Source organism: Heptranchias perlo, chromosome 1, assembly GCF_035084215.1.
Source record: "Heptranchias perlo isolate sHepPer1 chromosome 1, sHepPer1.hap1, whole genome shotgun sequence".
NCBI lineage: Eukaryota > Metazoa > Chordata > Chondrichthyes > Hexanchiformes > Hexanchidae > Heptranchias > Heptranchias perlo.
The window spans coordinates 107676833-107703075 of record NC_090325.1 but is presented as its reverse complement, the minus strand read 5'-3'; the positions used below and the strand labels follow the sequence as shown (position 1 = coordinate 107703075).

The window sequence follows — 26243 nt, the reverse complement described above, 5'->3', positions numbered from 1 at the left end:
AGTGGCACTCGCAGGGGTTTAAATGGATGGAATGTCAAGGACAGTGGGCTTATGATTTTCCGATTAGTGGTCCTGGTGAGTACACCTTCTCGTCACGAGTACGCGATCAGGGAATTAACCTTAAGGTGATCTCTTAAATTTTGTAATGTGTGTTTATTTATTTTGAGTAGAAGTTTTATGTCTTATTGGTTGTCCACAAAAGTGGGCACAAATGCTTTACCATTTTTTTTGAGGAAGTAAAACTATTTTGGTTCACTCAGGACATGAGTAAAGCAAACTGCAGAGAAGAAATGGAAAAGATTCCCCAAGTTGTAAGTACTTCACTAAATTCAATTTCAATATATTACAACTGTTTTTTGCTTATTCATCGGAGTTTAATTGTCATAAACAGCAGGGATTGATTTATTAGAAAATTATACTGGAAACCAGAAGTATGCATATTGTATCTGCAAAGTTGTATCCATTATTTTGAAAAGGACCTAAAATATAATCTATAGTTATAATGAACTGTGGTGTGAATAAGTCTGAATTGTTGCTGAATATTGTGAGTTTATCTATAACAACAGAATGTAAATTTGGCACTTCAAACATTTCACATTTGAATTTGATCTCTGATCAAAAGTTCATTTGTCGCAAAATTTGGGAATTATGAGTAAAGTTTTCATTGATCAGCACTGACCATAATTTTGGTAGTAATCAGAAACCCAGAATCATTGCCCATTATATACAGTGAAACCTGTACATTAGGAACACCAATGGAAGTTGCATCAGGTATCCTTTATTTGCAGGGTGTCCCTATTTTCATAATAGTCCTTGTATGTACAGTAAATTATTTGGGATTGTCAACGAGTGTCCGTTCTTTGCAGTTGTCCCTTTTTTGGAGGTGTCTCTGTGCACAGATTTCACTGTACTGCTTATCTCTTCGACAGATGCTTGAAATGAGCCTTCATCACATTCCCTTACTCTACTGGCTACTGCCAAAGTGGCCAAATTGACTTAAGAGAAAACAGGTGTGAGGAGTACATGCTCCTGACTTTCAGCATTTCATGGCCAACATTTGTTTAAACAGTTAATGAATCAACCTGTGAATTTGCAGGAGCATTGCTCTATTGTCTCCTGCTGCCATATGATCACTACGGTGACTGAAATACTTTGCTCATCAGAAATTGGAAATGAGTCTTTCAGACTCAAACTCTGAGGAGGAGAAGAATTATCTCCCTACCATCCCTGAGCACCCTTTGGCCAGTCAACACATGTCCAATATCTGTGTCGCTCAGCATGAATGTCTAGGTTCATTAGACCCAAGTCAAGTAGGTGAGTATCTGCTGAAGATATCTCAAAAGTTATCATTTTTAATTTTGGAGATATCTAGAAGGACATAGGCCTTCAATTATTGGTAACAACCACTGTAGAGATCCTCTATCATGCTCATCGATTCAGCTCAGACCCCCTGTATGTGTTTGTAGGAGTTGACTTAGCAGCTAACAAAGTTCCAGTTCATTGCAAAAACTTGCTTTCCTGGTCAAGAAACTTAAGCAACTGGACTTATGGATTGAAAGCAGCTTGGAGGTAATTTTCTGACTTAATATTACCAGTGGGGAGCCTTACCCATCCGCAACACATATTGAAAAATTTGGTCAGAAAATGAGGTGCATGCCTGATTTTCTGATATGCATTCCCAGCAGACAAGGCTTCCCGCTACTAATGTGAAGTTAGAAAATGAATCCCTTTTGTGTGGGAAATGCTTTATGATATACCACAGGCATGGTTGTCACACCATGGAGATTATCTGCTCAGGATAGCTCAGGCACCTACCAAGAAGCCCCCTCTATCAATTCTGTTGTCCCAGCTTGGAGTTCCATGCACAAATTGCCTATTCACTGCTTATCATTGACTGTACAAATTGGCATATTTTGGCACTGAGAGATCACAAAGAAAGTTTTGATATTTCAAGGTCTTAGTTTTTTTCATTTTCTATGAGAAATCTCAGTTGTAACCACAGCAGGACTTAAAGTTTAATGGTCTCCATCATTGGAGAACTACAGGATTTGTCATTGTTACAACAGAGCAGAATCTGACACTTAAGAGGAAATTGATTGGAAAGCAGGAGGCAGGAATTGGGATGAAAGGGTCATGCAATTAAATAACAAATCCACCAAATGGATTAGTGCTGGGACTCCAGCTTTTCGCTCTATGTATAAATGTCTTATGTTTGGAAATAGAGGGTATAGCGATCTACTCATGATATTTCCAAGTCAATTTGGGCAATGGAAATTGAAATTATCCAATAATTTGAATTAAGCTTCAATAGAAGAAAAGTGAGAATTTCGAGTCTTAAAAAATTATTCGGTAATTTGACATCAGCGGCTTTGATTTGAGATTAAAGTGCATAGTCAAGCTTGTAGATGACATTAAGCTGGGAAGGATAATGAAATGTGAAGAAGTGAACAGCTCGGAACATAGGAACAGGAGTAGGCCATTCAGCCCCTCGTGCCTGCTCCGCCATTTGATAAGATCATGGCTGATCTGTGATCTAACTCCATATACCTGCCTTTAGCCCATATCCCTTAATACCTTTGGTTGCAAAAAAGCTATCTATCTCAGATTTAAATTTAGCAATTGAGCTAGTATCAATTGCCATTTGCGGAAGAGAGTTCCAAACTTCTATCACCCTTTGTGTGTAGAAATGTTTTCTAATCTCACTCCTGAAAGGCAGTTAAGGCAGTTGAGAGGTGATCTGATTAAGGTGGCTAAAAAAACCGAAATCAATTGTCAGGCTAGATAGAGAACAACTTCTCTATCAGTCAGGGAATCCAGAAGAAGGGGACATAATCTTAAAGTTAGAAGTAAGATGGTTAAAATTTAGGCTAAATGTAGACCAGCTGGTCTTTTCCTGTCCGGCATTTTTCGTATGTTCATAAGTGCAAGAATAATTTCTTCGGACAAAGTACTATGAGAATGAGGAATGCATTGTTCAGAAATGCCACAGATGCATTTTTATAGCGGGTTGTTACGATCTGGAATGCACTGCTGAAAGGGTGGTGGAAGCAGATTCAGTAATAACTTTCAAAAGGGAATTAGATAAATACTTGAAGGGGAAAAGTTAGCAGGGCCATGGGGAAATGGCAGGGGAGTGGGACTAATTTGGAGAAAGATCAAGGAATTGGGATCAAAAAGATGAAAAGGTGCCATGGCTAACAAAATGGTGGAGCAGGCTCAATGATCTAGTCTTTGTTCCCATGATCTAACATTACTATTTGAAAAGAGGGCTTGGTCCAAACATTAATGACAGATCGAAAGACGATGAAACAGGGATGATATAATCCTGTGCCATATTCTGTTTTACATGTTAAACTGGTGTTTCAATGTACAATAGGGCTATTTCCATAATCAGATACTCCATGTGAGGACCGGTGGTCACAAGGAATCCTGGTCAGGAAATTTTGGGAGCTCAACCTCTGATTTCCACCCATTCATTTAAATGGATGGTCACTAAGGCTGCAGGCCCGCCATTTCCCAACCAGCACTCCTTACGAGCATTGCAACTCAAAGGGAGCACTCAGACAATGAATCAGCCATAATATGTGCTCTTCCTATGTCTTCAAAGTTGAGAGAAGATCTTGAGGAATTAAAAGAAGATGAAAGAGAAGAAGCCTTTCAAAAAATGATGGCAAATTGCAAACGCACATCATCATTTCGTTTGAAGGTAAGGGCTTCATAACTGCTCACTTTTGTATTCATGATATCAGTTAACCTGCAAATCATATGCAAAAGCAAAAGAAAGCATTCTGGCAGGCTATAATTTAAATATAAGGCTTTGAAATTAAGAAACGTGAATACCAAAGTATGAATGTATTGTACACTAATATTCAGACAACATAATTTCAGACCAATGTGTTCCAGTCACAGAATTTTCTTAAAACGCTGTAATTAGAACATAAGAACATAAGAAATAGGAGCAAGAGTAGGCCATACGGCACCTCGAGCCTGCTCCGCCATTCAATAAGATCATGGCTGATCTTTGACCTCAACTCCACTTTCCTGTCTGATCCCCACATCCTTTGATTCCCCTAGAGTCCAAAAATCTATCTATTTCAGCCTTGAACATATTCAATGACTGAGCATCCACAGCCCTCTGGGGTAGAGAATTCCAAAGATTCACAACCCTCTGAGTGAAGAAATTCCTCCTCATCTCAGTCTTAAATGGCTGACCCCTTATCCTGCGACTATGCCCCCTAGTTATAGACTCTCCAGCCAGGGAAAACAACCACTCAGCATCTACCCTGTCGAGCTCCCTCAGAATCTTATTCGTTTCAATGAGATCACCTCTCATTCTTCTAAATTTCATAGGGTATCGGCCCATTCTACTCAATCTCTCCCCATGGGACAACCCTCTCATCCCAGAAATTAATCTAGTGAACATTCGCTGCACCGCCTCTAAGGCAGGTCCATCCTTCCTTCGATAAGGAGACCAAAACTGTGTACAGTTCTCCAGGTGAGGTCTCACCAAAGCCCTGTACAATTGTAGTAAGACTTCCTTACTCTTGTACTCCAACCTCCTTGCAATAAAGGCCGACATATCATTTGCCTTCCCAATTGCTTGCTGTACCTGCATGCTAACTTTTTGTGTTTCTTGTACGAGGACACCCAAATCTCTCTGGACACCAACATTTACTAGTTTCTCACCATTTAAAAAATATTCTATTTTTCCATTCTTCCTAACAAAGTGAATAACCTCACATTTCCCCACATTATATTCCATACGTCACATACTTGCCCACTCACTTAATCTTTCCATATCCCTTTGTAGAGTCTTTGTGTCCTCTTCACAGCTTACTTTCCCACCTAGCTTTGTATCATCAGCAAACTTGGATACATTACACTCGGTCCTTTAATCTAATTCATTAATATGGATTGTAAATAACTGAGGCCAAAGCACTGATCCTTGCGGCATCCCACTAGTTACTGCCTGCCAACCTGAAAGTGACTCGTTCATTCCTACTCTCTGTTTTCTGTCCATTAACCAATCCTCTATCCATGCTAATTATGTTACCCCCAACCTCATGAGCCCTTATTTTGCGTAAGAACCTTTCTCGTGGCAGCTTATCGAATGCCTTTTGAAAATCTAAATTTACTACATCCACTGGTTCCCCTTTATCGACCCTGCTAGTTCCATCCTCAAAAAACTCCAATAAATTTGTCAAACATGATTTACCTTTCATAAAACCGTGTTGACTCTGCCTAATCATATTATGATTTTCTAAGTGCCCTGTTACCACTTCCTTAAGAATGGATTGCAGCATTTTCCCAATGACTGATGTCAGGCGAACTGGCCTGTAGTTCCCTGTTTCCTCTCTCCTTTCTTGAATAGCGGGATTAAATTTGCTTCCTTCCAATCTGCTGCGACCATTCTAGAATCTGGGGAATTTTGGAAGATCATAACCAATGCAGCCACTATCTCTGCAGCCACCTCTTTTGGAACCCTCAGATTTAGGCCATCAGGTCCAGGGGATTTATCAGCTTTTAGTCCCGTTAATTTTTCTGGTACTTTTTCTCAGCTGATATTTATTACTTTAATTTCTTTACTGCCATTAGCCCCTTGGTTCCCCAATATTTCTGGTATGGTTTTTATGTCTTCTACTGTGAAGACAGCTACAAAATATTTGTTTAACGTCTCTGCCATTTCCCCTATCTCAGCCTCTAAGGGACCAACATTTAGAACATAAGAACATAAGAAATTGGAGCAGGAGTAGGCCAATCGGCCCCTCGAGCCTGCTCCGCCATTCAATAAGATCATGGCTGATCTGATCCCAACCACAAATCTAAAGAACACAAGAAGTCGGAGCAGGACCCGGCCACATAGCCCCTGGGCCCTCTCCGCCACCCACAGGGCATTGACCGATCCGAACTCAGCTTCATGTCCAATTTCCTGCCCGCTCCCCATAACCCCTAATTCCCTTTACTTCTAGGAAACTGTCTATTTCTGTTTTAAATTTATCTAATGATGTAGCTTCCACAGCTTCCTGGGGCAGCAAATTCCACAGACCTACCACCCTCTGAGTGAAGAAGTTTCTCCTCATCTCAGTTTTGAAAGAGCAGCCCCTTATTCTAAGATTATGCCCCCTAGTTCTAGTTTCACCCATCTTTGGGAACATCCTTACTGCATCCACCCGATCAAGACCCTTCACAATCTTATATGTTTCAATAAGATCGCCTCTCATTCTTCTGAACTCCAATGAGTAGAGTCCCAATCTACTCAACCTCTCCTCATATGTCCGCCCCCTCATCCCCGGGATTAACCGAGTGAACCTTCTTTGTACTGCCTCGAGAGCAAGTATGTCTTTTCTTAAGTATGGAGACCAAAACTGTATGCAGTATTCCAGGTGCGGTCTCACCAATACCTTATATAACTGCAGCAATACCTCCTTGTTTTTATATTCTATCCCCCTAGCAATAAAAGCCAACATTCCGTTGGCTTTCTTGATCACCTGCTGCACCTGCATACCAACTTTTTGATTTTCTTGCACTAGGACCCCCAGATCCCTTTGTACTGCAGTACTTTCCAGTCTCTCGCCATTAAGAAAATAACTTGCTCTCTGATTTTTCCTGCCAAAGTGCATAACCTCACATTTTCCAATATTATAGTGCATCTGCCAAATCTCCGCCCACTCACCCAGCCTGTCTATATCCCCTTGCAGGTTTTTTATGTCCTCCTCACTCTCTACTTTCCCTCCCATCTTTGTATCATCTGCAAATTTTGATATGTTGCACTCGGTCCCCTCCTCCAAATCGTTAATATAGATTGTAAAGAGTTGGGGACCCAGCACCGACCCCTGTGGAACACCACTGGTTACTGGTTGCCAGTCCGAAAATGAACCATTTATCCCAACTCTCTGCTTCCTGTTTGATAACCAATCCTCCACCCATGCCAGAATATTACCCCCAATCCCGTGATTTTTTATCTTAAGTAATAATCTTTTATGTGGCACCTTATCGAATGCCTTCTGGAAGTCTAAATACACTACGTCCACTGGTTCCCCTTTATCCACCCTATACGTTATATCCTCGAAGAACTCAAGCAAATTTGTCAGACATGACTTCCCCTTCATGAAGCCATGCTGACTTTGTCCTATTAAATTATGCTTATCTAAATGTTCCGTTACTGTCTCCTTAATAATAGACTCCAAAATTTTACCCACCACAGATGTTAAGCTAACTGGCCTATAATTTCCAGCCTTCTGCCTACTACCCTTTTTAAATAACGGTGTTACATTAGCAGTTTTCCAATCTGCCGGGACCTCTCCTGAGTCCAGGGAATTTTGGAAAACTATCACCAAAGCATCCACAATCCCTACTGCCACTTCCCTCAAGACCCTAGGATGGAAGCCATCAGGTCCAGGGGATTTATCCGCCTTGAGTCCCATTATTTTACTGAGTACCATCTCTTGAGTGATTTTAATCGTATTTAGCTCCTCCCCCCCCGAGAGTCCCCTGTTTGTCCAGTGTTGGGATATTCTTAGTGTCCTCTACTGTAAAGACTGAAACAAAATATTTGTTCAGCATTTTTGCCATCTCCATGTTTCCCACCATTAATTTCCCGGTCTCATCCTCTAAGGGACCTATGTTTGCCTTAGCCACCCTTTTTCTTTTTATATAACTATAGAAACTCTTGCTACTCTCTTTTTTACATACTTGTAGAAGCTCTTACAATCTGTTTTTATATTTCTCGCTTGTTTACTTTCATATTCTATTTTCTCCCTTTTTAATCAACTTTTTTTGTCATCCTTTGCTGGTTTCTAAAAATCTCCCATTCCTCGGGCTTACTACTCTTCTTGGCAACATTATAGGCCTCTTCTTTTAATCTAATACTATCCTTAACTTCTTCAGTTAACCACGGATGAATCACTTTTCTCTTGGAGTTTTTATTTCTCAATGGAATGTATATTCGTTGAGAATATTGAAATATTTCGTTGAATATTTGTCTTTGCTTATCTACTGTCATACCTTTTATTCAAATTTCCCAATCTACCTTAGCCAACTCGCTCCTCATACTTATGTACTTGGTTTAATTTAAGTTTAAGACTCTTGTTTCAGTCTTAAGTACGTCACTCTCAAATTCAATGTGAAATTCTATCATATTATGATTACTCTTCCCCAGAGGATCCTTTACTATGAAATTACTAATTAACCTTGTCTCATTACCAATACAAGATCTAAAATAGCTTGTTCCCTGGTTGGTCCCATGACGTATTGTTCTAGGAAACTGTCTCGAATACATTCCAAGAACTGGTCCTCCAGTCTGCCTTTGCCAATTTGTTTTGTCCAGTCTATATGAAGATTAAAGTCCCCCATGATTATTGCATTACCTTTGTTACAAGATCCTATTATTTCTTGATTAATACTCTGTCCAACGTATAGCTACTGTTAGAGGGCCTATAAACTACTGCCACTAGCGTTTTCTGCCCCTTGTTATTTTTTATTTCCACCCGTACTGATTCTACTTCCTTATCCTCCGAGCGAAGATCCTTTCTCACCACTGTCCTTATGTTAATCCTTTATTATCATGGCTACTCCCACCCCCCTTTTCCATTCTGCCTGTCTTTTCGAAATGTGAAGTACCCTGGACTATTTAGTTCCCAACCTTGTTCACCTGGCAACCATGTCTCTGTAATGGCTATTAGATCAAACCCATTTATCTCTATTTGCGCCACTAATTCATCTATGTTGTTACAAATGCTTCGTGCCTTCAGATAAAGAGCCTTTAATTTTAACTTTTTATCATTTTTCCCTGCTGATGCACTATTACCGTTAAACTCTCTGTCCGTTCCTGCCAAAGTCTGCTTATCTTACCCAAATCACTACAATGCCTGTTGCCTTGACTTTTCTCTTTTGATTTCTCCTCACCTGACGCCCCCCCCCTCTCCTTTTTAGTTTGAAGCCCAATTTATTCGATTTGCCAGGACACCTATCCCAGCCCGGTTTAAGTGAAGCCCGTCTTAACAGAACAGTTCCCTCTTTCCCCAGTACTGGTGTCAGTGCCCCATGACTTGAAACTTTAACCTTTAACCTCGGCAATCCATTACAAATCATCTGCTATAATAATGAAGCAGTCCAAGCCCACATGCAGCAAGACCTGGACAACATCCAGGCTTGGGCTGATAAGTGGCAAGTAACATTTGCGCCAGACAAATGCCAGGCAATGACCATCTCCAACAAGAGAGAGTCTAACCACCTCCCTTTGACATTCAACGGCATTACCATCGCCGAATCTCCCACCATCAACATCCTGGGGGTCACCATTGACCAGAAACTTAACTGGACCAGCCATATAAATACTGTGGCTACATGAGCAGGTCAGAGGCTGGGTATTCTGCGGCGAGTGACTCACCTCTTCACTCCCGTAAGCCTTTCCACCATCTACAAGGCACAAGTCAGGAGTGTGATGGAATACTCTCCATTTGCCTGGATGAGTGCAGCTCCAACAACACTCAAAGAAGCTCGACACCATCCAGGACAAAGCAGCCCGTTTGATTGGCACGCCATCCACCACCCTAAACATTCACTCCCTTCACCACCAGCGCACTGTGGCTGCAGTGTGTACCATCCACAGGATGCACTGCAGCAACTCGCCAAGGCTTCTTCGACAGCACCTCCCAAACCCGCAACCTCTACCACCTAGAAGGACAAGAGCAGCAGGCACATGGGAACAACACCACCTGCACGTTTCCCTCCAAGTCACACACCTTCCTGACTTGGAAATATATCGCCGTTTCTTCATCGTTGCTGGTTCAAAATCCTGGAACTCCCTTCCTAACACGGACTGCAGCGGTTCAAGAAGGCGGTTCACCACCACGTTCTCAAGGGCAATTAGGGATGGGCAATAAATGCTGGCCTCGCCGCGATGCCCACATCCCATGAACGAATAAAAAAAAATAGAATATTTTGTTCAACGATGCTGACATATTCATATCTTTGTACTACTAAAGTATGACTACAGTTTTATTGTGATGCTTAAAACTTCTGAAAAAGTTGCTGACAGGGTGCTACGCCTCATTTTCTTCAAATTAAGCCACGACCTGTGCACTGGTCTATTTTTAAGGCGATTTTGGCTCTTTTGAATAAATAAATAATCTCCCTCATTTATTCAGGCTCCACATGCAAGTAGGATATTGTCATCGTCTCATGGAAAGTGTTACCTTGGCTTTTGTCCCTTTATGAAATTCATGCCCAGCATGGCCTCACTCTGCTGTATACTAGTTTTCTTCAAATCTTTTCTCCCATTGTCAGCAGAACTATGTTGTTTGTCAAAAACTGGAAAAAGTTTGGATTTGTCACTTAACTGTTGGTTTACGTTGAAGCACGGGGCGGGCAAGCTCAACTTGTCTGCTGGTATTATTTGAAGATATTCCCGATAGTGGACAAGGGAAATGCAGTTTATGTTGTACACATGAAATTTCAGAAAGCGTTTGACAAGATTTCGGGTTAATGATTAAGGTAAGGGGCTATGGACTGTGGTTAAAATCGTGTGCTGGATTGATAATTGGCTTAGAAAAAGGAAACAGAGCATAACCATAAATGGGAAATTTTCAAGCTGGAATGAGGTTATGAATAAGATGCCCCAGAGATCAATCTTGGGACTTTTGTTCGTGTTAATACCCACTAGTACATCTCTGATTGTATTGCAGAGAATAAGGCTGAGCAAATGTTTCTCTGGATGCTGAAGGCGTAGGCATGAGTGGAAGGGTGGGACCGAGGAAAGGCTGGATAGGGCAGCAAACATGAAGTGGGTAAGGTGCCTGTCAGATATTAGGAGCCCTGGAAAGTGTGTGGTAAGGGAGACTCAGGCTGGTAATGAGAGGGCTAGAAATTGAGTAGCGGGCAAGGGCAAGGCCGTAGGAGATGAGTCTACGAGAAAGGGTGAACTCGTTGATAGATTGGGAGCTAAAGGATTGAGCAGTGGGAATGAGATTGAGTTATATCAAACCATGGAAGGTCTGGAAGTGAGGGAGAGGCGGGCAGCAAATGGTAACATAGTGGTTGAGGTTGTGGGCTATGAAATAGTAGTGGTAGATGAAATGGGAGGGGACGTTCTCACCCTCGTATCTGATTGATTGATTGCCTAAGTTTATTTTGGCAACAATCAAACAGTAGAAACACTGAAGCAAGCAGAAATCCAGACATGATTCTAAAGAAACAAAAAATATTGTTCTATAGATATATGATTTGGACTAGGATAACATAAACAAGATCTCCAAGTCTGCATATACCAAAAATAGTGCAAATAATGAGAAACCAAGCAATCAGATTCACAAGCATTTGAATTGTTTATGAAATTGGGAATTATGTGGGAGATGTACTTTGGTGTAAATAGATATAATTTGTTTGGGAGCAACAATCTGTCGAGAAAGTATCACTTAGAAATTACTGTTGCCGTTTAATTTAAATGGATGAATGCTTAAAATGATGATTAAGGCATGTCATATTGTTTTTCTTCTAATATCGTCACATGTATTTTCTAGGCTTATGTATTCAATAGGACAGCCACACTGTGTACTGATCAGGAAAGAGGTGTTAGGGTTAATGTGAATGAATCTCTGAAACCATCAGCCCAGTGCTTGGCTGCTGAGAAAACGAGGTAAGGTATTGGGTTGAAATAGTAGAAGGATAGGGTCAAAATCGAAAGGTTATATTATTACTGTAAAAGTCTTTGGTCATACATCTGGGGTGCTCTGTATAATTCTGGCTACCAAATCATAGGAAGGATATTATTGCCGTGAGAATTTAGAGTCAAGCAACAAAGATGATTCTCGGTATCAGGAATTTAAGTTATGAGGGAAAGACTTGAAGGGGGAGTTTAATAAGCAGGAAGTTAGGAGTAAGACAGACAATGAAACAGAACATTTTAATCCACTGCAGCAATACTGGATCTGTACCAGAACTGAACAAGTACATGTCCACTTTGAGATTTGCCTAGATTTATTATCCTACACTGTTTCTCTCTTTTACAGTAGACTTTTGTAGCATCATTGAGCATTGGTTAAAATATATAGTAGATTGGATCATCTCAGCTCCAAGCGATTTTCTTGGAAAAATTTGACTTTTTTTCGAATTGGGTTTGAGTGTGGTTGGCACTAAGATGAGTGAATGTTCTCAAATGTGAATAATGTCAACTGTATGAAAACTGAAATGTTGGTTATTTGATTTAAGATGGAGGAGGTCATGGAGAATGAGAAAAAATCATTTGATTCACTCCGCAATTATTGGAAGACAAAAGGACTTAATTTTCTACAACCTTATTTGCTTCCAGTGTAAGTACAGCTACTCATTATGAACTATGAGGGTTAAGACTATGCTTAAATGCACTTACTTGAATTTAATACTGTGTGTATTTACATTATGGGACAATTTTTTGCCTTTGCACTGCTGGAAGTGAACCTTGCCCTCAGTGCTGCGTATTAGAAATTCGAATTGCACACTGGGGATGATTTTCAGATCATTTAAAATAATCATCGGAAAATTGTGTACAAAATATGCTTGAATTTCCAATCTCTGCTTTTGGTGCGCGAGGCCTCCCGTCAGCAGTGCAAAGTCAGAAAATTGCTCCTGACACTTGTATATGTTGCAATGTTCAAATAGACTCTTAGGACGTTAAATTGGGCCGTGTAGCGCCCGTTGTTCCGGTGCTACATGGCCTCTTCGACATCCAAGATGGCACCTTGGATGCGCACGCACGTTTCCTGCGTGACGTGCGCCAGACGCCATCTTGGTACAGGAGTTTGTGCAGGCGCAGATAAGAAACACTGGAATCATGTAAAGTAGGGAGAAAATGGCTTCAATCAGTATGCAAAGTTGATTTGAAGTGATAGACACCATTTTGGATCTTAACGCTCAACTCAATGCACAGTCTTAACCCCGACCATCTGAACGTGTCTTAGAGTGCCTGGAGGATCCCCCACCGGCGTTATTTAAAGGGATCATGCAGGATTTACAGGTTAGTGGCTGGATTATTGCTTCAGGCTGCCGAGACATTTGTAACCGTTTTTGGGGGTCTCCTAGACTTCAATACTAGGACACGGGAACATAGCCTAACATTTAGAGCCAGGACGTGCAGGAGTGAAGTTAGGAAATGCTTCTACACGCAATGGGTGGGAGGCATTGAAATGCTCTTCTGCAGACGGCAGTTGATGCTAGCTCACTTGTGAATGTTAAATCTGAGATTGTATTAAGGCATATGGGGTTAAGGTGGGTATATGGAGTTAGGACACAGGTCCACCATGATCTCACTCAAGGGGCTAAATGCCACTGCCACTTGCTGCACCTTGATATGCGCCATCTTCTCCTGCAAGAAAGCGAGGCGTGTGCCTGGGTGATGTGCCTGTCATGGTTGAACAGCTGCCAGTGTGTGTGGCCTGTGAGTTGTGGGTGGGCGGCTTGAAACAGTGGTAATGTGTAAGGGCGGGAGGAAGCATCTGATTGGAAGAGTTGAGTACTGATGGAAAGAGTTTATTGGTATGTGAGGGATGGGGGGTGTTGTGTTTGGTGCAGTTGGTAGGAGATGCCACTTGATAGTTGACCTCACTCACCTTGCCCACTCATGTCAAAGCATTGAACTTGTTCCTGTACTGCATCCATGTTCATGATGCTGTGCGCCTGGCATTGACTTCGTCCCCCCGCAGGGCGCTGCAAAGTGGTCTCCACCCATTTTTCTCTGCTGTGAGTTACAAAAATAGGACTATTTGGGGCACACAGCGAAGCAAAATGTATCCCTACAAGTGCCTGGGAAATTTGTACATCTGATTTGTAACATTAACTGAAAGCCAATGGTTAAAATGTAATCTGTGTTTGGATACCAGTAAGCAGGGTGTTTATCTATGCCAGAGAACAATGTCCAGCAAGTAGTCTCATTTGTATCTACCAGCCTTGCATCATTCTAAACAGGTACCAGTCTCAGATCAGCACCAGTACTATAACAATGGTATTAGACTGCTGACAAGTCCAAGATCCCTGGTGTGGTCAGTTGTTGGGTTTTCAGTGTGATTCTGAATGAATGCCGATATTACAGGAATAAAACTATTATTTATCCTTGAGTATTAGATGACCCATGTATAAGTTGGGGATGTGTCTTAACCATTAAGCTCCAGATACCATCACAGCCTCAATCCAGAAATGAACATAAGAGCTGAATGCCATAGGAGAGGTGACAGAAACTAGCTTTGACATCCAGGCAGCATTTGACCAAATATAGCCCAGGAGCCCCAGCAAAAATTGTCATTTTTGTGGGGGAGGGTCAAAGGAAAGACCCTCCAATTGGCGGAATCGTATCTGACACAAAGGAAGATAGTTGTGGTTGTCAGAGGTCAGTCAGCATGGTTCCAGGACATCACTGCAGGAGTTCCTCAGGGAAGCATCCTTGACCCAACCATCTTCAGCTGCTTCAACAATGACTTTCACTTTGATAAAAAGCCAGGAGTGGGGCTGTTGACTGCCGATTCCACAGGGTTCAGTTCCATTCACAACTCCTCGAATAATGAAGCAATACATTCCAGGCTGCAACAGGACTTGTATAATATCCAGACTTGGGCTGACAAGTGACAGGTAACATTCATGCCATATGAGTGCCAGATAATGACCATCTGAAACAAGAGAAATCCCAGCCACCTTTGTTTGACCTTTAATTGCACCACCATCGCCAAATCCCCCACCATCAACATCTTGAGGGTCACAACTGACTTGAAGTTGACCTGGACCAGGCATACCAATACCGTGGCTACAAGAGCAGGGCAGAGGCTGGGCAGTAAGTGTCAGCCTTGGATCAGCACTAGCACCTGAGTCAGGAGGTTGTGGTTTCATAGCCCCACTCCAGCAACTTAAGCACATAATCTAGGCAGCCATTTCAGTAGTCAGGTGCACTATTGGAGATGGATGTAAAAAATTCCATTGCAGCATTTGAAGAAAAGCAAGGGAGTTCTCCCGATGTCCTGGCTAAAATGTGTCCCTCAAACAAGATGACTAAAACAGATTATCTTGTCATTAATTTCATTGCTGTTTGTGGAACCTTGCTGTGTCCATATTGGCTGCTGCGTTTCCCGTACATTACAACAGTGACTGCACTTCAAAAAATACTTCATTGGCTGTGAAGTAATTGGAACATCTTTAGATCATGAAAGGAGCTATATAAATGCAATTTCTATCTTTCTTTCTTTACTCTGTGACAAGTGGCTTATCTCCTGATCCCCTCAAAGCCTCGCCACCATCTACAAGGCTCAAGTCAGGAGTGTGATGGAATACTCACCATCTGCCTGGATGGTTGCATCTGCTACAACACCCAAGAGGCTTCACTTGTTTGGTGCCCCTGCACTGGGCTCAATATCTACCCTCTCCAGCACATTGGCTGCAGTATGTGTGATCTGTAGATGTATTGCAGCAACTTGCCACGGTTACTTCAACAGCATTTCCCGACCCTGCAAACTCTACCACCAAGAAGAACAAGAGCTGCAATGTTGTGGGAACACCATGACCTCCAAGTTCCCCTTCAAGTCACACACCAGCCTGACTTGAAGATATATCACTGTTCTTTCATTGTTGCTGGGTCAATATTCTGGAATCCCCAACCAAAACCATTGTGGGAGCACCATCATGACAAGGACTACAGTGGTTCAACGATAAGGCTCACCACCTCCTTCTCAGGAAACTAGGGCTGGGTAGTAAATATGGCCTTGCCAGTGTCGCCCATGTCCCAAGAACAAAATTTTAAAAATTGCTTCATAAAACATGAAAATATTCATAACCCTCATTTAAGGGAGGGTCCGCAATTTGCTAGAACTGGACATGATGTTGATTCTTGGTAGTTGGTTTGAAGCTGAGTGCGGGTAGGTTGGATTGGAGCATGCTATATATTGGGGGTGAATGGCGGGGGTGTTGGGAATTGAGTGAGGAGTGAATGGAAGAGTGATATAATATTGACAACTTCTTGTTTCTACGAACATAAGAACATAAGAAATAGGAGCAGGTGTAGGCCAATCGGCCCCTCGAGCCTGCTCCGCCATTCAATAAGATCATGGCTGATCTGATCCTAACCTCAAATCTAAATTCATGTCCAATTTCCTGCCCGCTCCCCGTAACCCCTAATTCCCTTTACTTCTAGGAAACTGTCTATTTCTGTTTTAAATTTATTTAATGATGTAGCTTCCACAGCTTGTTGGGCCAGCAAATTCCACAGACCTACTACCCTCTGAGTGAAGAAGTTTCTCCTCATCTCAGTTTTGAAAGAGCAGCCCCTTATTCTAAGATTATGCCCCCTCGTTCTAGTTTCACCCATCCATGGGAACATCCTTACCGCATCCACCCGATCAAGCCCCTTCACAATCTTATATGTTCCAATAAGATTGCCTCTCATTCTTCTGAACTCCAATGAGTAGAGTCCCAATCTACTCAACCTCTCCTCATATGTCCGCCCCCTCATTCCCGGGATTAACCGAGTGAACCTTCTTTGTACTGCCTCGAGAGCAAGTATGTCTTTTCTTAAGTATGGAGACCAAAACTGTATGCAGTATTCCAGGTGCGGTCTCACCAATACCTTATATAACTGCAGCAATACCTCCCTGTTTTTATATTCTATCCCCCTAGCAATAAAAGACAACATTCCGTTGGCCTTCTTGATCACCTGCTGCACCTGCATACTAACTTTTTGATTTTCTTGCACTAGGACCCCCAGATCCCTTTGTACTGCAGTACTTTCCAGTTTCTCGCCATGAAGATAATAACTTGCTCTCTGATTTTTCCTGCCAAAGTGCATAACCTCACATTTTCCAATATTGTATTGCATCTGCCAAATCTCCGCCCACTCACCCAGCCTGTCTATATCCCCTTGTAGGTGTTTTTGTCCTCCTCACTCTCTACTTTCCCTCCCATCTTTGTATCATCTGCAAACTTTGATATGTTACACTCGGTCCCCTCCTCCAAATCGTTAATATAGATTGTAAAGAGTTGGGGACCCAGCACCGACCCCTGCGGAACACCACTGGCTACTGGTTGCCAGTCCGAGAATGAACCATTTATCCCAACTCTCTGCTTCCCGTTAGATAACCAATCCTCCACCCATGCCAGAATATTACCCCCAATCCAGTGATTCTTTATCTTGAGCAATAATCTTTTATGTGGCACCTTGTCGAATGCCTTCTGGAAGTCTAAATACACTACGTCCACTGGTTCCCCTTTATCCACCCTGTACGTTATGTCCTCAAAGAACTCAAGCAAATTTGTCAGACATGACTTCCCCTTCATAAAGCCATGCTGACTTGCCCTATTAAATTATGTTTATCCAAATGTTCCGCTACTGTCTCCTTAATAATAGACTCCAAAATTTTACCCACCACAGATGTTAGGCTAACTGGTCTATAATTTCCAGCCTTCTGCCTACTACCCTTTTTAAATAAGGGTGTTACATTAGCAGTTTTCCAATCTGCCGGGACCTTTGCCGAGTCCAGAGAATTTTGGAAAATTATTGCCAAAGCATCCACAATCCCTATTGCCACTTCCCTCAAGACCCTAGGATGTAAGCCATCAGGTCCAGGGGATTTATCCGCCTTGAGTCCCATTAATTTACTGAGTACCAATTCCTTAGTGATTTTAATCGTATTTAGCTCCTCCCCCCCCCAGAGCCCCCTGTTTGTCCAGTGTTGGGATATTCTTAGTGTCCTCTACCGTAAAGACTGAAACAAAATATTTGTTCAGCATTTTTGCCATCTCCATGTTTCCCACCATTAATTTCCCGGTCTCATCCTTTAAGGGACCTACGTTTGCCTTAGCCACCCTTTTTCTTTTTATATAACTGTAGAAACTCTTGCTATCTGTTTTTATATTTTTTGCTCATTTATTTTCATAATCTATCTTCCCTTTCTTAATCAATCCTTTAGTTACTTTTTGCTGTCTTTTGAAGACTTCCCAATCTTCTATCCTCCCACTAAGTTTGGCTACCTTATATGTCCTTGTTTTTAGTCAGATACTATCCTTAATTTCTTTCCTTAGCCACGGATGGCTGTCATTTCTTTTACACCCTTTTTTCCTCAGTGGAATATATATTTTTTGAAAGTTGTAATATAATTCCTTAAATGAACACCACTGCTCATGTACCGTCTTACCCTTTAATCTATTTTCCCAGTCCACTTTAATCAATTCCGCTCTCATACCATCATAGTCTCCTTTATTCAAGCTCAGTACGCTTGTTTGAGAACCAACCTTCTCACCCTCTAAATGGATATGGAATGTAACCGTGTTATGTTCACTCATTCCAAGGGGATCCTTAACTAGGACATTATTAATTAATCCTGGCTCATTACACAGGACCAGGTCCAAGGTTGCCTGCCCCCTCGTAGGATCAGTGACATACTGCTCAAGAAATCCATCCCGAATACACTCAATAAACTCTTCCTCAAGGCTGCCCTGCCCAATTTGATTTGTCCAGTTAATATGATAGTTAAAATCCCCCATAATTATAACTGTTCCCTTATTACATGCCCCGACTATTTCCTGATTAATACTTCTTCCAGCAGAGTTGCAACTATTAGGAGGCCGATGTACTCCGCCCACTTATTATTCCTTATGTCTACCCAAACTGTTTCATTATCCTGATCCTTTGTCCCAATATCATTTCTCTGTATTACAGTGATTCCTTCCTTTATTAACATAGCCACCCCACCTCCCCTTCCTTCCTGCCTGTCCTTCCTGATTGTTAAATACCCTGGCATATTTAATTCCCAGTCGTTGTCACCCTGCAGCCATGTTTCTGTAATGGCCACAAGATCATACCCATACGTAGTTATTTGTGCCGTTAACTCGTCCATTTTGTTACGAATGCTACGTGCATTCAGATAAAGAACTTTCAAGTATGTTTTGTGACACTTAGTTCCTGCTTTTTCCTTTTTGAACACTTTACCTTTTACTCCATACCTTCTGTCCCTTCCTGACACGCTTTCCTCTGTCTCCCTGCTCAGGTTCCCAACCCCCTGCCACAGCTTTGATGCTGGGTTAATCACCCTACGCCTTCTAGTTTTTATTTTATCTGTCGTGCCTAAAGTACATTTTCTTTCCGCTGCTCTACGCTTTTCCCTTTCACTTGTTCTTGAACAACTGTTTGTACTATTTGTATTGTAAATTTCCCCTGGGTCTTCCCCTCTCTTGCTGCTCTCAACTTTATTCCCTTCTGACTCCCCACTCAGGTTCCCATCCCCCTGCCACTCTAGTTTAAACCTTCCCCAACAGCACTAGCAAACACCCCCGCGAGGACATTGGTCCCGGTCCTGCTCGGGTGTAACCGGTCATGCTTGTACAGGTCCCACCTTCCCCAGAACCGGTCCCAATGTCCCAGGAATCTAAATCCCTCCCTCCTACACCATCCCTGCAGCCACGCATTCATCCTGTCTATTCTCCTGTTCCTATACTCACTAGCACGTGGCACCGGTAGTAATCCTGAGATCACTACCTTTGAAGTCCTGCTTTTTAATTTATCTCCTAACTCCTTAAATTCACCTTGCAGGACCCCATCCCTTTTTTTTACCTATGTCGTTGGTACCAATATGGACCACGACTACTGGCTGTTCACCCTCCCCCTCCAGAATGCCCTGCAGCCGCTCCGTGACATCCTTGACCCTAGCACCAGGGAGGCAACATACCACCCTGGAGTCACGTTTGCGGCCGCAGAAATGCCTATCTGTTCCCCTTACAATTGAATCCCCTATCACTCTTGCCCTGCCACTCTTTCTCCTCCCCTCCTGTGCAGCAGAGCCACCCGTGGTGCCCCGAACCTGGCTCTTGCTGCTTTCCCCTGATAAGCCATCTCCCCCAACAGTTTCTAAAGCAGAATATCTGTTTGAGAGGGAGATGGCCCCAAGGGACTCCTGCTCTACCTGCCTGGTCCTTTTACTCTGCCTGGCGGTCACCCATTTCCTTTCTGCCTGCGTAATCTTTACCTGCGGTGTGACCACCTCACTGAACGTGCTATCCACGACAGTCTCAGCATCGCGGACGCTCCACAGTGAATCCACCCGCAGCTCCAGCTCCAAAAGACGGTTAGCCAGTCGCTGCAGCTGGACACACTTCCTGCACACATGGTCGCCAGGGACACTGGTAGTGTCCATGACTTCCCACATAGTGCAGGAGGAGCATATCACGGGTGCGAGCTGTGCTGCCATGACTTGCCTTAGACTCTCAGACTCTCCTCCCGCTCTAGGTCTCTCCTTTTATCCTGTGCTCACCTCTCGGACTCTCCTGCCTCACCTGTGACGTCTCACAGTCGTTGTCTCTTGTTGCAGGTCTGCTGCTGCTTTTATTCCCCAATCTCAGTCTTCTACTCTCAGGTCCACTGCCGCTCTGGGGAAAAAGTTAGGAAAAGCAAGGCAAAGCAGCACCTCCTTCCCCCACTTCCCCGAACTCCCACACGTACCAAACTCTCAGCAGTTCGCACTGTGTTGTCCGCACACCGTGCTGTTCGCACTGACAGGCCCCTGTATTTCTACAGTTTGTGACCTTGTTGCAGGTCTAGTCTTGCGCTGTTGGGTTTGGATGGAGTGTTGGGAAGGGTGGTGATAAGGATATGCTGCTGACTTTACCTTTTCTAGAAGTTGTCCACTCAAGCTCCTACGTAGCTTTCCTGCAGTGTCAAGCAGGAACACGGTCTATACATCTATGGCAGGTCCAATTGCCCAGGCGGGAAAGCAAGGTATGCCTCCTGAACCTCATGCACTATCAGCACAGTTCTCAGCATTAGTTGTCTGAAATACGAGCTGCTTGCAAAACCTTTGACTGGGTTTGGAGACAGTTGTTACTTGTTAAGCTCCTTGTATACCCTCCCCTACACACCAGACTAATTGGCGCCTGGACATGTTCAGTTGTATTGCTAACACTGATGAGAGAGAGAGAGAGAGAGAGAGAGAGCAGTCTGCCTCTCACTGAAGATATGCCATGGGACATGAGCCCTCATCCCACTTTGGCTCAACTGTGACATTTCAGAGATGCTAGTTGTGGGGGCATTCAAAACCTGGAATCAAAAGACCATGACAGAGTTGGGCAAGTTGCTCAAAAAGGGCCAGCATCTCGTCGACAAATTTCATAGCCAATTGGAAGCCACAGATGCATGACCAATCTCATTCCTGTGTGTTTACATGATTGGCCTTCTGGTGGACAAGGAACTTTTGCGGCAGGAACTGTGACATAGCACATTACCCCGTCCCCCAATATAAGCATGTGGACAGAACACCTGTGGCGCATGTGCTCGGTGGAGTGGGTATTGCACAGACTATGTTTGGAGCTGGAAAGCTACCATAGCATCTGGGCCCACTTCCTGTGCACCCACTCTGTCCAAACCAGTCGTTTTGCTTAATTTTCTAAAGCAAATATTGCATTTTCCTTAAAAGATTTAATTGCTCTGAAATGTTGATTAATCTTGATTTATGAATAATTAGTAACTGGGGATACTGTACTTGCAATTTATGACACAGTTAAATGTTAACATGTTTTGAGTTAAACTTGGCCATGTTTATGATTTTCTGATGAAAAATATTTTCCAGGAAGGACATGACAGACTTTGGCTCAACAACCACAAAGTGCAATGCTCGTTTGAAATATGGTCCAGTTTATCAGATGAAAATAAAATATTTCAGCATTGAGGACCTTCAATCAATTCTTTATGAACTGGTGACCATGATAAAAGAAGGTACCTATTTTAGAATTCAGGGCTCATTGCGACAAATATGCATAAATTTGCACACATAAACTACTGACAGGATATTCAAATCACTTGAGGTGATCTTTGGTATGGTCTCATATTTAATATCAGCTAAAATGTGCCTTTACCTTTAGAAATGTAGATATATGTATTTGCTGACCAATACATCTATTGGAACATCTGTTTTTGTTCTCTTTTCCCCCTTGTCTGATTTTGAACTTTTCTCCCAGCCTGTCCCATTTTCTCGTGCACCATTCTCTTTCATACTCATTCATTCTCTTGCTAACATTATTTCTCCTCAACCCCTTCCTCTTTACCCTCTATTAACTTTCTATTCTATACGCTTTCCAGTTCTGTCTTATCTTTCTATCATTTCTGTACCTCTCTCCACTATCCCTGCTTATGTGTCAACCTTGTCTCAATGATAGCACTTTTGCCTCGGTGATTGTCAGAAGTTTGTGGGTTCAAGCCCCACTCCAGAGAATTGAGCACATAATTTAGGTTGACACTTCAGTACCGAAGGAGTGCTGCTGTGTTTTGGATGAGATATTAAACCTGTGGGCCAGCTCAAATGGACGTAAAAGATCCCATGGTTTTTTTGGAAGAAGAACAGGGGAGTTCTCCCATTGCCCTGGTCAACATTTATCCCCCAACCAGCAATCAGTAAAAAACAGATTATCTGCCCATTTATCACATTGCTGTTTGTAGGACTTTGCTGTGCACAAATTGGGTGCTGCGTTTCCCTACATTGCAACAGTGACTACAATTCAAAAGTACTTAATTGGCTGTGAAGTACCTTGGGTTGTCCTGAGGTTGTGAATGAAGCTATATAAATCCACGTTCTTTCTTTTTCTTTCTTTATCTCTGCTCTGCCTCCTTGCAGTCTGCTATTTTCTTTCTATATTTCTTTCTTGCTAACTTTTCTTCCTCTGTATTTTCTCTCCAGCATGTTGTCTTTTTACGATAACTTGTTTTCTCTACTTAGCATTTCTCTTCCCCCTCTACTTTTTTATCTTTTCCCTTCTCTCTCACCGTATTACACACCATTCACACTTTATCTACCCTTGTAAACCTTCAATTTTCCTCGGTCGTTTCTGTCTCCATCTCTATGTCTCACGTTTATATTACATAGCATTATATAGAAAGTACAGCACAGAAACAGGCCATTCGGCCCATTAGGTCCATGCCAGTGTTGAAGCTCCACACAAGCCTCCTCCCTCCCTGATTCATTTAACCTTATCTGCCTATCCTTCTATTCCTTTTTCCCTCATGTGTTTACCTAGCTTCTCTTTAAATGCATCTATGCTAGCCGCCTCAACTACTCCTTGTGATAGCGAGTTCATCATACTAACCACCCTCTGGGTGAACAAGTTTCTCCTAAATTCCTTATTGGATTTATTAGTGACTATCTTATATTTATGGCCCCTAATTCTGGTCTCCTCCGCAAGTGGAAACATCTTCTCTACATCTATTGTATTAAAACCTTTCATAATCTTAAAGCCCTCTATCAGGTCACCTCTCAGTCTTCTCTATTGTAGAGAAAAGAGCCCCAGCCTGCTCAATCTTTCCTGATAGGTATGACCTCTCAGTTCTGGTATCATCCTAGTAAATCTTTTTTGCACCTTCTCCAGTGCCTCTCTATCCTTTTTATAATATGGAGACCAGAACTGTTCACAGTACTCCAAGTGTGGTCTAACCAAGGTTCTATGCAAGTTTAACATAACTTCCCTGCTTTTCAATTCTATCCTTCTAGAAATGAACCCCAGTGCTTTGTTTGCTTTTTTATGGCCATATTAACCTGCATCGCTACTTCTAGTGATTTGTGTATCTGTACCCTCAGATCCCTCTGCTCCTCCACCCCATTTAGACTCTTATTATGCACGCAGTATGTAGCCCCTTTATTCTCCCTACCAAAATGTATCACCTCACACTTGTCTATATTGAAATTCATTTGCCAATTACACGCACATTCTGCAAGTTTATTAATGTTTTTCTGTATTTTGTCGCAGCCCTCCTCAGTATTAACTATACTCCCAATTTGGTGTCGTTCGCAAATTTTGAAATTGTACTTGCGATTCCCAAGTCCGAATCGTTTATGTAAATGGTGAACAGTGGTCCCAGCACCGATCCTTGTGGAACACTGCTTTCCACCTTTTGCCAGTCTGAGTCGCTACTCTTAACACCTACTCTCTGTTTTCTGTCATATATTTTACCTGCTTGTTTTCTTTCTCAGTTTTATCTGTCTACCATCTTATAACTAACTCCCTGTCTTCAAATTCAATAGCAATTACTGTTGTCCAATGATGAAGGGTAAATCATCTGAACATATTGGGGGTAATTTTTCACTTTAGTGATCCTGGCACAGAACATGCACACCAGGAGTGCATATCAGAATATTGTGTGCAAAAGGTACTGTATGTGTTACATAGTCCAGCTAAACCTCCATCTATTAATTTACTCTTTTGTTCCTTTAGTCAATTTGCATCATTGTACTGCAATTCTGGTGTATATAAAGTCTAGTATGGTGAATATTCTGACTGGCGGTACTGGTTCCGCCGCTAAGATTCAGGCTGCAGGAACTGGGAAATTGGATGCCAACACTTCCATGCAATCCCCACTAGAAACTCAATCCGTCCAGTTTATTACTTAAGTTGAGTACATTCTTGGCTTCGAATCATTCTGAGCAAGAGCCTAATTTAGCATGTTAATGAGGGTCTTTAGCAGGTCTGCCGAAGCTAGGGATGTGTTGGGGTGGAAGTTCCTTTGAGCATTACTTTTATGTTGTAGATGGCAGAAATGCTGAAGATGCTGTAGTGAATGCAGAGGCGAAAGGATGGAATGTGTTGTTTGTGAAGAGTGAGAACAAAGGATTGGGAAACGGGCAGGGATGATCAAATGCCTACTTGCCCACAGACTAGGGAAAGCTTTGACAGATGAAAAAGGAAGCCATTTCCAAAGGTCCATTGCAGAAAGTGTAGTCATCAAAGCAAAATGATGGAGACAGAGAAACTGAGAGATAGGTATAGAATCTCTTCAGAAAGAAGGGTGGGAAGAATCATATTTGATGTATAGAATCATAGAATCATAGAAGTTTACAACATGGAAACAGGCCCTTCGGCCCAACATGTCCATGTCGCCCAGTTTATACCACTAAGCTAGTCCCAATTGCCTGCACTTGGCCCATATCCCTCTATACCCATCTTACCCATGTAACTGTCCAAATGCTTTTTAAAAGACAAAATTGTACCCGCCTCTACTACTGCCTCTGGCAGCTCGTTCCAGACACTCACCACCCTTTGAGTGAAAAAATTGCCCCTCTGGACCCTTTTGTATCTCTCCCCTCTCACCTTAAATCTATGTCCCCTCGTAATAGACTCCCCTACCTTTGGGAAAAGATTTTGACTATCTACCTTATCTATGCCCCTCATTATTTTATAGACTTCTATAAGATCACCCCTTAGCTCCTACTCTCCAGGGAAAAAAGTAGTTGTTGGAGTCTCTAAACTTGTAAAAGCGGAGCAACCATTGCCCAGAGATGTAGTGAGAAATCCAGAGGGGGAGGGAAGGTTAATACAGAGAACATGAAGGTGGGGAGACGCGTGGAAATAAGAAGCGTCATCAGTAAACTCTAGATTAATGTTGTCCAATAGAAATCAATGACATTGTTTCAGCCACATGGACTAATTTTAGTAGAAAACACTTTCTATACACTCACACAAAACAGGTCAATATATTTCACTTGTGTGTATCAACTTAACAAACTTCTACCACCATTTAGTGCAAAACTTTGCAGTATTTCTCTTTCACCAGAGTTTGGAATCCTGTCATGAATTATCAAACGCCGCACATCTTAATGCACTTCTAGGTTTTTGTCCAGCAGTTGTGAGTGGTAGTTTGACTCCCTCAGAGTGATTGCTGAGAATGTTGACTCACACAAGAAGACCCACCAGACCCACCTCTGCACTCCATCCAGAGCCCGATTGGATGCTGCTTGTCTTTTGCCATGTCGTTTCCTATTGGAGTTTCTTGTTATTTGTTGGGTTTGCTTTCTTCTGCTGACCTGGAGCGGTTATTCCGATTGGTCGAGCTGACCATGATGACAGCTCCCCTCTCCATACAATATCGCTGGTGTTTCTACGGTGCTGAAGTCCAGCATTTTCACCTGTGTTACACATCATTTTAGCAAATAACCAGTAACTCAGGAAGTAAAGTAAACACAAGGGTCAAAAAATATTTGCACACTGCTTTTTGTTTTACCATTTTACCAACAAATGCACAAAAAGGTTAAAGTACACATGTATACGTGGTGCAAATATGAGTGTTGAGATCACATGCCCAGTGTCTCTTACTAATTTTTTATTTACTAATCAAAAATGCAAATAGCCACACCTGCATTGTCAATTAGCCACATGTGACTAGTGGTTAACATATTGGACAACTCTGCAGTAGATCAGAGTGAGAGCAGGGAGTAGCATTGAAACAGTCAGTAATATAATAGAGGAAGAGATCAAGACTTGAGCTA

The 26243-nt window shown here is 42.4% G+C and overlaps 1 protein-coding gene across 2 annotated transcripts in view; it reads left to right on the top strand.

Annotated features, from left to right (window-relative positions):
- Positions 1-26243, top strand: part of LOC137324733 (uncharacterized) — a 134635-nt gene that overhangs the window by 7466 nt on the left and 100926 nt on the right. For both annotated transcript variants that reach the window (XM_067989398.1, XM_067989390.1), the window contains exons 4-7: positions 261-311; positions 3608-3706; positions 12208-12308; positions 21564-21709. In XM_067989398.1, coding sequence (XP_067845499.1) covers positions 261-311; positions 3608-3706; positions 12208-12308; positions 21564-21709 — 397 coding nt within the window. The remainder of the gene's footprint in view (positions 1-260; positions 312-3607; positions 3707-12207; positions 12309-21563; positions 21710-26243) is intronic.